General features: G+C 44.5%; 1 protein-coding gene across 4 annotated transcripts in view; it reads left to right on the top strand.

Moving 5' to 3' along the window:
* The window catches only part of LOC109865727 (SEC14-like protein 1), a 47,503-nt gene that overhangs the window by 25,080 nt on the left and 8,586 nt on the right, over positions 1–13,837 (top strand). For 2 of the 4 annotated variants that reach the window (XM_020454121.2, XM_020454122.2), the window contains exons 3-8: positions 9,126–9,275; positions 10,317–10,448; positions 11,971–12,099; positions 12,710–13,004; positions 13,165–13,274; positions 13,489–13,723. In XM_020454121.2, coding sequence (XP_020309710.2) covers positions 9,126–9,275; positions 10,317–10,448; positions 11,971–12,099; positions 12,710–13,004; positions 13,165–13,274; positions 13,489–13,723 — 1,051 coding nt within the window. The remainder of the gene's footprint in view (positions 1–9,125; positions 9,276–10,316; positions 10,449–11,970; positions 12,100–12,709; positions 13,005–13,164; positions 13,275–13,488; positions 13,724–13,837) is intronic. The other 2 variants (XM_020454123.2, XM_020454124.2) reach the window with 1 other exon arrangement.

A 13,837-nucleotide genomic window follows, 5' to 3' on the forward strand; every position in this document is an offset into this window, starting at 1 on the left:
TTGACCCCAATGCTTCCCACTGTTGACCCCAATGCTTCCCACTGTTGACCCCAGTGCTTCCCACTGTTGACCCCAGTGCTTCCCACTGTTGACCCCAGTGCTTCCCACTGTTGACCCCAGTGCTTCCCACTGTTGACCCCAGTGCTTCCCACTGTTGACCCCAATGCTTCCCACTGTTGGCCCCAATGCTTCCCACTGTTGGCCCCAATGCTTCCCACTGTTGGCCCCAATGCTTCCCACTGTTGGCCCCAATGCTTCCCACTGTTGGCCCCAATGCTTCCCACTGTTGGCCCCAATGCTCCCCACCGTTGTCAAGTTGGCTGGATGTCTATTTGGTGGTGGACCATTCTTGATACACACATACAGGAAACTGTTGAGTGTGGGAAAACCCAGCACCGTTGCAGTCCTTGACACACTCAAACCGGTGCAACTACTACCATACCCCGTTCAAAGGCACTTACATTTTTTCATACTCATTCACCCTCAGAATGGCGCGCGCACACAATCCATGTCTTAAGAATATATATTTTTTAAATCTTTCTTTTACGTGTCTCCTCCCCTTCATCTACACTGATTTGAAGTGAATGTTGGTTTTCCTAATGATTTGTACTCTGTGTATAACATATAACAGGGAAGCCATTGCATCCTGATATGCCCCACTTTAAAAGCTGTATAACCTGTTTAGCTGTATGCTCTGTATTGAGCTGGAGTGACAGGCCTCAGTGTATTACCCAAGGACTCCCAACAGTGCGATTCCACCTACTCCAGGCCACATGAACTATTCCCCATTCAACACTCAGTCAATAGCTATTATCCTATTAAACAGGAGAGGTGAGGGACTGGGCAGGATAAGGAAACTGGTTTTGGTGAGCAGTGAAAAGACTAAATGGAGGCCATGACACCTGGCAGGAGTTTGCCACTTAAAGGGGATGTATTCTACACTGCCTACAGAAAGGACAAACCATAGAAACCATAGAAATGTAATAGGAATACTCAAAGGGATCCTTAAAGTCCCTAGGGCTGTGTCTCAATAGCTTGTAATGGCTTCCTTCCTCATCTCCTTTCCTTGACCACTAAAACTAAAGGATGTGATGGTTTATGAAATCTATCCTGCCCTGTTCAGTCCTCACAGGAACGGAGACGAGGAAAGGGAGTCACTCAGGAGTATTAAGACAAGTAGGATCAAGTAAAAAATAAATAATAATTAACCTATTTTTGTGAGACTTACTAAGTCGGCACTTGCACAAAACCAATATTTTCTTAGCATTTCGACCATTCAGAACAGTCTGGAACACAGCGGTCTCTCAAACTGCTCACTCAGTAGATTTTATCCCCGTCTCTCTCTCTCCCAGTGCTCCGCTGTGACCTACTTTTGACTTTATGGCTTTTCTGGCTAAACTCTGAAAATTAAAAACCATGAGGATCCCCCACACACACACACATTACATTTGGTGCAGCCTGCACCAGGCAGTCGTGTGTGTGAGATCTTCATCTCTCTTGAATAGATGTGGAACTATGTGCCATATTTCAGCCTAAATGCCAGTGGGAGAGGTGCCCAAAGTATTGCCAGTTGGACTACATAGCAGCAGCACAGGACCCAGCCACAGGCGTTACATACACTCTGGGGTCAAGTGGTTATTTTACCAACACACACACACACACACCATCCTCTCTGCCAGCTAGGTCAGTAGACATGACCCATTCAGTCTCATCAATAGCCACTACGCCCATGCCACCCTGTACCGTCTACCTGGCTGCAGCCTGCATGTGACACTCTGACACATGCCGCCACCCTACAGTCCTGCTTAAGAACATATTGAACTGTCATGGAACCCTGGGCCATGTTCAATAGTGGTGTACTATATAGGGAATAGGGTACCGTTTCAAACACACTCAATGTGTCCATTGATCACTGCCATCATAGGCAGCAACACCGCAAGCCCCTGGCATCCAGGCCTGGCATTGGCAGTGCAGTACTTTCCAGAATAGTGCCGCAAGCTAACACAATAATGCTCCTTTTGTTCCTCTGTTTACAAAGTGTGTGTGGGCCTTGCCCTGAATTCAATCCACTTTGTGCTGGAAAAAGAGAAGAGAAATGGAATAATGGCTACAGGGAAAGTTCAAAGGGGGGGGGTTCTAATTTCAAATATTACTATGGCATGTCACCTGAAGACTTGTGTAGGTCTGTTGGACCAAAGAGCTCCGTATGTAACCGAACTCTCCAAATACCTCAATCTCTTTTGTACAAATAGCTTCATTCTAAGGTAATCGTCTCTCTTTTTCAAACAATATAATAGTTTCATCAACAGCATAAAGAACGTTCCGGCCCTATCACGAACATCTAAATGCTTTTGTTTTTTCCTTTTGTTTTGATATTGCGCGGCAACCAAGCCCCCCTCATCAAATGTCTTCATCTCAAAAGCGGCCCCTCACCAAAATGTCCTCCTTGTCGCCGTTAAACGGCTGTTCGAAATATAGGGACTGACGTCCTGTTGGCTCTTGGCTCTTGTTGTTACACAGCAATGCTGATGCAGTCCGGAGACGAGACGACATTCGCACCTAACTAGGAAGTCCACTGGAGTCCATTTCAATTGCGTTTGAGATGATGTCCCTTGCAACTGTGACCATTTATTTCAGTAACACCGGCACTGTGGTATCGTCACTGTAAACAGTGTGTTGATATAAGCCGTGGGTCCCGACATTACTGTCTATTGATTTAACCATTAGGCTACGTCAGCACTATGCAATTGCATCCATATTCCCTCCGTGTGTCTGTGTGTGTGTTTTAGCGAGAGTGTAGGACTAGATATCTGTGATCTCAGATTGTAGTAGGGCCTGTCTGCGTTGGCCATTTTTTTTAAAGCTCTTAATCGGATCCTGTCATCTGATCTAGAGTCAGTTCTCAGTTCTCAGTCGGCTAGATCTCAGCTGATTGCCAGGCAGGGTGAAGAACTGATCTCAGAGCAAACCTTAGCTTAATTAGAGCTGATGTAATTGTTGTGACGTGAGGATGATATTTATGTGTGTGCAGACGGGCTGCTCCGCCCCAAGCAACAGGAGTCTACTCTACTCCTTCTTTCACACACACATAGTGGAAACAGGTCTCATAAACACACTGAGGTCCAGTGGTCATTGACCATCGCAGGGCAATTCAATTTCCTTGACCAACACACACACATTCTCTCACACACACAAACATTATTACTGCTAGCGACGAACGTTGCGGCAACACTGAGGCAGTCACACGCCCACACATCAGCTCCAGCAGCCTGACCTTGGCCAGTGTCCTTCCATTTCTAAAGACCAGCCTCTTTCAAAGCCACACTCGCACACCATCTAGTCTCCTCTAGTCTGGAAATATTCTTGAATAATATCATGTGGTTCCTTTTCCACCCGACTAATTTATTCCCACTGTTTTCACTTCCTTACTTTCCATTCCAACGTGTCCTCTGTTCCCCTTCCTGAAAACACTAAGAAATAGTTCCTCTTCCAGTCTTCCATGCCCAGAGTCTTACTATCCTTTCCTAAAGGAAGAAGGCCTTTCTATTTCCTGGAAAGGATTAGGTATTGTGTATTGTTTTGATATTTCCCCCATGCATGTCTGGAAAGTGATCCTATAAACGTCCCAGCTAAATTCCTGGGAATGTTACTCACACACTTGGCCTGCCTATCCTTTAGTGTATCCTGTAGCTATGGAGACCTGAGCTGACACACACACACACACACACACACACATGCTTTTGTGCTTATTTGTACACCCTCATATAGCCAATTTAGTCAAATATTCTCTTTTCCTTTTTTTCTTTGTTGACAGCTAGCCGAATCTGCTCCAGGGAAGGGTTGCGCTGGAGGCAATCCAATCAATATTTTTCCGTGCTGTGTTGGAGCTCCATCAGTGGGATCTGTTTGGATTAACTGCTGCATTTGACTGCCTGTAGCTCTGTTTGTATCAATCAGTCAGTTCAGTTATACAACCCATTGGGAAAGGGGGATACCTAGTCAGTTGTCCAACTGAAATGTGTCTTCCGCATTTAACCCAGCCCCTCTGAATCAGAGAGGTGCCGTAATCGACATCCACATCTCCGGTGTTCGTTAACTGCCTTGCTCGGGGACAGAACAACAGTTTTTTAATTTTTTTTTACTTTGTGAGCTCAGGGATTCGATCCAGCAACCTTCCGGTTACTGACCCAACGCTCTAACCACTAGAATCATGTGACAATGGGGCGGTGGCTCGCGTGACTGACTAGGCCTTTGTCCAAATTACTGTTTAATCTTTTGAACATCCTTAAATATTTCCACCTTCCTTGCCGTCACAATACACAACCTCTGATAGAAGTCAAAGCAACATGTGGGGGAACCATCCAGCCATTTCACCGATAAGCATTAATGATGGATATGAAACAAGGAAGGAGACCATGTCAGAGTATTGGAACATGTCCTCGTCTTCCTCTTGTCACCTGTCAACGCCAAGCGTGACACACTTCTTACGTGACTTTAAGACACTCTTATCTTGAATTGACTTTTTAATAGCACCATGATGCTTTGTCAATATTAGACAGCCTAAGGCCTAAATATTGACCCAGTCGCCCTTGCGAGTTTTGGATGTTTGAGCATGTGCTCAGCTGTGACAAAACATCGAGTCATGCTTGCAAATGTGGTATTTGAGTTTCGGTGATGTCACTCGGGCCTTTTGATATGTAATAAGTAGGTCATTTCCTGTTTGGAAGAGGCATCCCGGATTGATTTGACCTGTATCTCGAAGGCGTCTCAAGCATCATGTGACACCTTCAATAAACTAGTACATTGTCTTTGGGTTACCGCTAAAAACCACTATAAGGTATACTCTGCAACATGTTTAGAAGGCACTTGGTGGGTTATGTCATTTCTAGTTACCCATCGTTGTTTTTCCCCCTGAGTCAGAACACTGAGTACTGGCTTGAGTGGTGTTGTGACTTGGGTGTCTCTGTTTAAATAGTCACTATCATGGCCTTTACAATTCCTGTTTTGCTTCCCTATTCATTGTGGAGTTTGTTTTCCTTTGTCATGTGACCTTTGTTTAACATTGGGGGTATGTTGACTCTTATCTACATCTAACCTCCAAAATAAATCAAGCACTTTTGAGTAAATGAGGGATACAAAGTAGGCTTATAATTAAAGTACTTGGTTCCACACAGGTGTGGTTCCTGAGTTAATTAAGCAATTAACATCCCATCATGATTAGTGTCATGTATACAAATGCTGGGCAGGCCATTACTTTGGCAACCAGGGCTATGCCCCCATCCACAGAGTTTGAGCATGTAAACGATTGTAAAACGTATGCCATAGCCCTCTGTCACCAGATCTCAACCCAATTGAACACAGATTCTGGAGTGGTGTCTGAAACAGGGTTTTCCATCAACAAAACACCAAATGATGGAATTTCTCGTGGAAGAATGGTGTCGAGTCCCTCCAATAGATTTCCAGACACTTGTAAGAATCTATGCCAAGGTGCATTGAAGCTGTTCTGACTTGTGGTGCCCCCCCCCCCCCCCCCCCCCCCCCCCCCCCCCCCCATTAAGACACTATGTTGGGGTTTCCTTTATTTTGGCAGTTACATGTCTTTGGCCTTCCTTGTTTTTGGTCTGAAACGTCATGTTTGACATAAGGGTAAATCCATTTGGTTTCAATCACTTTTTGACTGCATCCCTTTTAATTAAAACAACTTTCCATGTGTTTGCCCATGGAAGAAGTGGTCATAAAATGACTTTTTGGACCTTAATGCCAACACATTTTGGAGAATTTTTTTTTTGCATTTCATATCGAAACAGCCACAAAAAAAAATGGAAAAATGAAAAATGTTGAGTTTGATATCTTTTAAAAGCTAACAGTGATATCAAACTATTTTATTATTTCATGAAATAGATCTATGGAAATATTCATTTTGAAACCTTTTGTAATATTTTCAAATTATATTATTTTGTAGCTTAGTCCCTATTTCATATCATCTGAGGTTTTTGTGTTGTGCCTGCCATCGGTTGAGACAACATGCTCTTGAATACAGGGGTGGGCGTAATGAATCATAGAATTCATAAAATGGACCTATCTCTTCAGACCACTGCAATTTAGCCACAGAAATGCCCATCATTCCACCCACTGTCAAATGTCAACTTAAATGGTTATGACTGTTCTATTATCTATATTTCTATGATTTTCAATAGGTTTGCTATGGAAGATTAACAGTATAATTTAAATGACCAGATATTCCCATTCAAGTCAACGTCCTCTGATGTGTGGACCTCCAACCATCTTTTTGTTACCATTTTGAAAGTAGAAATGTCCATTTTTGTTCCCTTTTTAGTACATTTATCAACAGCCACCCTGTATTCAACCCATAACGGGCACAACACAAAAAACCTTGGATGCAAAATAGTGTTTAACCTGGAACATATGCCAATATGTAAGAAACATGTTTTTTTCTCTCTCCAGAAATGATCAAATAGGTTGACAACCCTGTTTTGTGAGCTTTTAAATATCAATCTCAACTGTTTGTCTTTCCCAGTGATGAAGACATGGATGTCTCATGGTATGGTGGGGTATGCAACATGCCTCAAATTTGATCACCTTTATCTCTTGGCATTCAGATCCATCACGTCACTTTCTGAGCACTTCTACAATGGGCAAATATTTACGGGTGTTTTGTTCAAATCAAAAGGGGTGCTGTCAAAGGGATTTGAATTGAAATGGATTTACCAAGAAATGTTTGCTTTGTTTGTGCAGTCTGTGGTGTGGTGTTGTTATTGGGCATGATGATTGACGTTGTTATATATATATATAACAGTCTGTTTTGTGTTGAGGTATGTTATTGGGCATGATGATTGACGTTGTTATATATATATATATATAACGGTCTGTTTTGTGTTGAGGTATGTTATTGGGCATGATGATTGACGTTGTTATATATATATATAACAGTCTGTTTTGTGTTGAGGTATGTTATTGGGCATGATGATTGACGTTGTTATATATATATATATAAAACAGTCTGTTTTGTGTTGAGGTATGTTATTGGGCATGATGATTGACGTTGTTATATATATATATATAACAGTCTGTTTTGTGTTGAGGTATGTTATTGGGCATGATGATTGACGTTGTTATATATATATATAACAGTCTGTTTTGTGTTGAGGTATGTTATTGGGCATGATGATTGACGTTGTTATATATATATATAACAGTCTGTTTTGTGTTGAGGTATGTTGTTGGGTGTGAAGAATTCTGTTTGTTGTATTTGGCCTGCCCCTTCATGTGATGTTTAGCGCCGTTGAGAGCATTTTGTTGATGTTGATGCAGTAGCCTGTTTGGATGGGCGAACACCAAACACTGTGTTTACTCCTGCCATAGTGCTGACTGTACGCCTCTGAGAGCCTCTGTTCTAGACCAGAGAGAAAAACAGAACTCAGCATGATTATAGTGGGCACAGCTCCATGTCTGTGTCTCAAATGGCACCCTATTGCCTATAAAGTGCACTATTTTAGCACTTTAGGGAATATATTGCCATTGGGGACGCAGGAAAACAGCCCCTGGCAGTGTTATTAGGCAGTCTGGTACCATGCTGACTGGAGCTACAAAGAATGGGGGGTGCAGGTATTGCCAATTTCCAAAGCCCCTACTTAGCCTGGTTTGCTCATGGCCTCACACCCCGGCCTGAATACCGGTCCCATTTTTAGCAGGGTAAGCTCTAACCCTTTATTACAGTTATATGACAAGGCCCATGTCTAGGCTTCAGGGGTGTTTCTCAACCTCCAGTCTGTGGCCCCAAAAAGGAAAAGCCATAGCTTGCGAGTCCCTGGTATGAAAAGGATTGCAAAACACTGGTTTTAGAGGACCTGAGCTGAACCCAAGGACGGGGACATCTTGCTCCAGTAGAACTGATGAACACAGCCAACCTCGCTCTCTTACTTAGCTTTTGGCGAGTGCTTTTACATGTATGTTTCCAGTCTGAGCCATCTTGACTAAGTGGTTGATTTGTGCCCGGTGGTGGCCTCACATTGCCGAACGACCACTTCCCTCATTTTTCTCTCTCCTTCCTCTTCTCTCGGTCGCTCGCTCTCTCCAGACTGCAGAATCCAACTGGGCCAGGATAAGAGTCTGCCCATTCAGCACAAAATGAAATAAAATAATGGCGTCTAGAGCAGCCAAGAAGAAGTAGACCAAATGAGTTCCTTTATTACAACACAGGGCACAGACTTGGCCTAGAATTAGCAAAGATGCTGTCATCGTGTACAAGTCCCTAGACTGTTCTGAGCGCGGTGTCACTTAGCTGGAGCATCACCTTGTCTCCCACACCTCTCCAAACTGATCGGGGACCTGTCCATACATGTCTTCTCATGTCCCCTGGCTGCTTACATAACCCTGCCAATCTGGTACAGGATCAGTAATAAAACATTATGAAAGCAATGCCAGGTTCATTGTGGGCCAAGGACCTTACGTTGTGTAACAGCTGCCTTCAGCAGCACAATACATCGAGGGCTGTGTCTGAAATGATACCCTAATCCCTACATCGTGCACTACTTTTGACTAGGGTGCCATTTTGGTCGCAACCTAGGTGGTGTTGTGGTTTATGAGCAGAATTCTACTAATATATATTGTGCCTCGGGGTGCCTTTTTACTAGGCTTTTCTTATTACTGGGCTTGTTATTACTAGGCCTATTATTTTGCATCCCAAGATAATGAAACGATGCATTGTGTATTGCTGGCGCGTGTGCCAGCTGCTGAGACAATTGGATACGAGTAGACGTTAGTGAGGGGATGTGTGGGTCGCGGCGTTGAGTAGACCTGAATGGTGTTTTGTCTCTCTCTCGGTCTCTCTCTGTCCTAACCTCTCTTGTCCACCTTTATCACTTTCTTTCTCTTGCTGACTTTTTTTTGAGATATGAAAACAGCTGACAATGTTGATTTTGGGAACTAGGCTATTTCATGAAATGTCACCGTTGGAGATACAATGGCTAGAATATCTTGTCTGATACGTCTCACTCTCTCTCAATTCAATCAACTTTATTACCATGGACGGTAAAGGAGTTTGCGTTGCCAAAACACACGAGTCCCACACTTAAAAACCTTTTCTCTTTCCGTCTCTCTCGCAGGCCTACGAGAGGCGATTCCCCACGTGTCACCTGATTCCCATGTTTGTGGACAGCGAGGTGTTGGAGGAAACTGAGAGCGAGGACGGATCCGTACACAATGTCCAGCGCCGCTGCAAACTGGACGTGGACGCCCCTCGTCTCCTCAAGCGGGTACGGCTAACCTGTCGCTAACTTCCCTATTGAGTCTGGTCGGTCAACCAATCAAATGTATTTATAAAGCATTGTCAGTTGACGTGAGTCTTGTACTTTTTAAAGTCCTTTTGTACATCAGGGGTTGTCACAAAGTGCTTTACAGTAACACAGCCTAGACCCCAAAGGCCAAGCAAAAGCAGAAGCCATTTGAGTAATGTTTTAAGTTTCCGCTCAATGTTTCCAGATTTCTATGAAATATGACCTAGAATTACTTAAAATGAGTGAAATAGTTTTCGTTCCAATTTTTTTTTATTTGATTAAATATGTATAAAAAGTATATTTTCTGTGTTGGAATGGTGTTAGCTTACCCCAACCACAGAGTGGTGTTGACGTATACCGGTCATTCAAAATATTGATGTGAGTAGATCGCTGATTGGCCAGCTCATCCTCCTCAGGAAGATGACATGTTCTATGAGGAAATAGCAAGCATTTTTTTAAACGGCCTATTTGAGATACAAGTTTGGTATTTGAGCGTTTTTCTCCAATTCATGCTTTGGCCACGAATTTGAGTATAGGACGAGTCAGCAACATACGGATACGAGTTAACAGAATATTATTTTTAAGTGAGATTTTCAGGGGACAGTTTTAAATGAAGTAGCATTTGAAACATCCTTAGCTTGTATTCTAAGCGAAGCTGACAGGACGGGGAAAAAACCAAATCAAAAGACCTTAACACTCAAATCAGGCGTCGGCCATTTTGTAATCGGTGTATCCGTTTTTCCTTTTTGACCATTTAGTTTTGCTGCAACTGGTTTCATCAGTGTCCTTTTTGACCATTTAGTTTTGCTGCAACTGGTTTCATCAGTGTCCTTTTTGACCATTTAGTTTTGCTGCAACTGGTTTCATCAGTGTCCTTTTTGACCATTTAGTTTTGCTGCAACTGGTTTCATCAGTGTCCTTTTTGACCATTTAGTTTTGCTGCAACTGGTTTCATCAGTGTCCTTTTTGACCATTTAGTTTTGCTGCAACTGGTTTCATCAGTGTCCTTTTTGTGTGCAGATTGCGGGGGTGGACTATGTGTACTTCAGCCAGGAGAACACTCTGAACAAGAGAGAGAGGACGCTCCACATCGAGTCCCACAACGAGACCTTTTCCAACAGAGTCATCATCCACGAACTCTGCAGCTATTCGGTGTGTTACACACACACACACACACACACGCGCGCATACACACACATGCCATACACACACACATTAAATTGTAGCTTTGGTTAGAATGGTTACATAAGCTACCTGTCCATTCGCTAACACACATTCAAGCCTTGGCTTTAATTTGTCAAACGCGTACACACACACACACACACACACACACACACACACACACACACACACACGCACACACAAAGCCCTGTTAAACCACTTTGAAGCCAGCTGTCGAAAGCACACCTATACATTCACAATTTCTCTTCAAATGGACGGATGAAGCGGTGTTTCAACCAGCTCCTGATATGTAGCTACGGTACACACACACACACACACACACACGTCACTTCAGTCTCAGTTTTATATCACCTTATCTCACGCGACACTTACACACAGCCCTGTAAAAGCAAGTTGTCCACAGCACACTTATGTCTGAACCCCTTCCCTCCAATGCACTCACAATGCTTCTAACCAAATAGACAGAGAAAGCTGTGTTCCAACCAGCCTCTCATATGCTGCTTCCTTCCCACTGAATAATTCAGACCTCCCATTGTTACCGGCAGCACTCCGCCTCAACACACTCACACACTGTTCTGGAGTCAGTTCTTTCACACCTCCCAGGCCTACTGCGGTGTGTTGCGCCACTCCCTCCTCTGACCTCCGTGCTACTCTCACCAGGCTCCCGTGGTGAATGAATGCGCTCTGAGTTAATGAGGTCAAGCACATTGCATTAGCGTCTAACGAGGCTAGCGGGCCTATTTTAGGTCCGCTATGCAGCTTTGTGAAGAACAGTTACAGTTAGCCTGCGGGTGCTAACAAGGCTAGGCAGCTCAATTAGACGGAGCTAAAGTTGGCTAAAGCTGACATATTTTGGTAGTCAGAGATAGCCAGGTATCCAGCGCCAGAGCTAGCCGGAGAGCTACATCGTAAAATAATCTCTGTCAGTCGTTGTGTCACGGAGGGATCACTGTATGACTTGCCTCGGTTTGCCTAGCGGTGTCTGACAATCAACACTCTCACTCCCAGTCCTATCTAACTCACTCCCAGTCCTATCTAACACACTCCCAGTCCTATCTAACACACTCCCAGTCCTATCTAACACACTCCCAGTCCTATCTAACACACTCCCAGTCCTATCTAACACACTCCCAGTCCTATCTAACACACTACACTCACTGACATCTGACACTCCCAGTCCTATCTAACACACTCCACTCACTGACATCTGATAAAATCTATTTTTATACAATCTCAGGCTGTGTGAATGTGTTGTCTGTGCTTGATACCGTCACAAAATTCCCCCCTACTATCAATATTTGTTGGCATATAACGGCACAACCTGTCAGTATTGGTATAATGCCAGTGGGTAGTGTCATCGGTACGCACTCCCACACACAGCTGAGGATGTGTGGCTTGTAGTGTGCGTCAGCGCTCGGCACAGAGTCATATTGCCGTGTGTGGTTGCCACGGTAACACTTGTATCTTCTCTTTCGTGTGTGTGTGTGCGCAGGCCCACCCTGAGAATGAGGACTGGACGTGTTTCGAGCAGTCGGCCAGCCTGGACATCAAGTCGTTCTTCGGCTTCGAGAGCACGGTGGAGAAGATAGCCATGAAGCAGTACGCCAGCAGTATCAAGAAGGTGTGTGTGAGAGCCGGATCTGATCAGGGTCATATTCATTAGACACTGACAGTAAGTAAACAGACTGAAAGGTAGCGGGACGACCTGCACCTTGTCCAATAAGAAATGTTGGCTTTCGTTTATCGTTGGTACGTTGCACCCTACTGAATACAACCCAGATGTATCATATTTAGAGAATTCACCAGACGTCAAACATTCCCCTCATGCAAAAAATGATGAATCCAACTAGGCTCCATTTCAACTCAATAAGTGAATTGACATTCCCATTTTTTTTTTTTTATCACCTAATTGTATTGTGAATTTAATTAATCTGTTGCATTGAGTTAAATGAAAAGGAACTGGCCCAACCATGGAATCCAGTGTTGATACAGCAGACATGCCATTGGGCCGTGAGTGGTGAGGTCTAGTGTGAAGTGGCTCTTATTATGTAATGTAAGCCAATTTGCCGAGCCAGTGTAAACAAAGATAAGCTCCAAGTCCCTATTTAGCCTCCTTCCATATTAGTAACTCTAACTCTCTCCTTTTCCTCACTCTGTCGCTCTTTCTCTCCTCCCCCCGTACTCCCACCTCCCCCTCTCCATGTCTCTCTCTCTCCCTCTCTCGTCTTCAGGGTAAGGAGATCATAGAGTTCTACCTAAACCAGCTGGAGGAAGAGGGGATAAGCCACGTGCCCCGCTGGACTCCCTCCCTGGATGCTCCCTCCTCCTCCGTCACCACCAAACCTGTCTGTGCCACTCCGAAGCTCCTCCAGCTGGAGCTGCCTGTCACGCCCGCCGTCTCAATCCCCGTGTCCACGGATGCCAATGACCGTGAGCTTGCCGATGCCACCCAAAGTGAAGCCACCAGCAACGATGTCACGAACCAACCTGACGACCAGATGGAGAATCAGACGGGCACGCCCGATGGTTAGTACTGATGGATAATTGAGAAACTGTTCAAAAGTTTCAATATGTTAGGAAAATGGGAAACATGATTTTTAAGGGGCGTTTAGCTGTGTGATTTGATTTTGAATGAGATTCAATTGACTGACTTGAGAATTCTCCAAATTGTGTGTGTGTGTTGTAGACAAGTTGGATGCAGACTACATCAAGCGCTACTTGGGAGACCTGACTCCTCTGCAGGAGAGCTGTCTGATCAGACTACGACAGTGGCTGCAGGAGAGCCACAAGGGCAAGGTGAGACACACACACACACACACACACACACACACACACACACACACACACACACACACACACCCTTACAGTTTTCAATACACACATACTAAAGCATATTCTATCTTTTCAAAATCATACTCTGCTACTTGAGACACAAACATAGATGCATGTGTGACATGATCACACGCGCACGCTCTTACCCTGCCCCCTCTGAACCCCCCCCCCCTTGGAGACCCTTACCCTCACTCCCGCCTCTCCCTCCTCGCCACCTTTCCAGATCCCTAAGGACGAGCACATTCTTCGTTTCCTGCGGGCCAGGGACTTTAACATGGAGAAGGCCAGGGAGATCCTGTGTCAGTCCTTAACATGGAGGAAACAGCACCAGGTGGACTATCTGTTAGAGACGTGGACCTCACCACAGGTCCTCAGTGACTACTACACTGGAGGGTGGCACCACCATGATAAAGGTATGGAGACGGAGAGAAAGAGATGCTCAGGCAGGCACACGCACACAATTAGTCACTAATAATTGTCATGGAGTCTTGATTTGATGTATAGAGGGGTAGTCTGATGATCACAAA

Source organism: Oncorhynchus kisutch, linkage group LG20, assembly GCF_002021735.2.
Source record: "Oncorhynchus kisutch isolate 150728-3 linkage group LG20, Okis_V2, whole genome shotgun sequence".
Taxonomy (NCBI): Eukaryota; Metazoa; Chordata; class Actinopteri; order Salmoniformes; family Salmonidae; genus Oncorhynchus; species Oncorhynchus kisutch.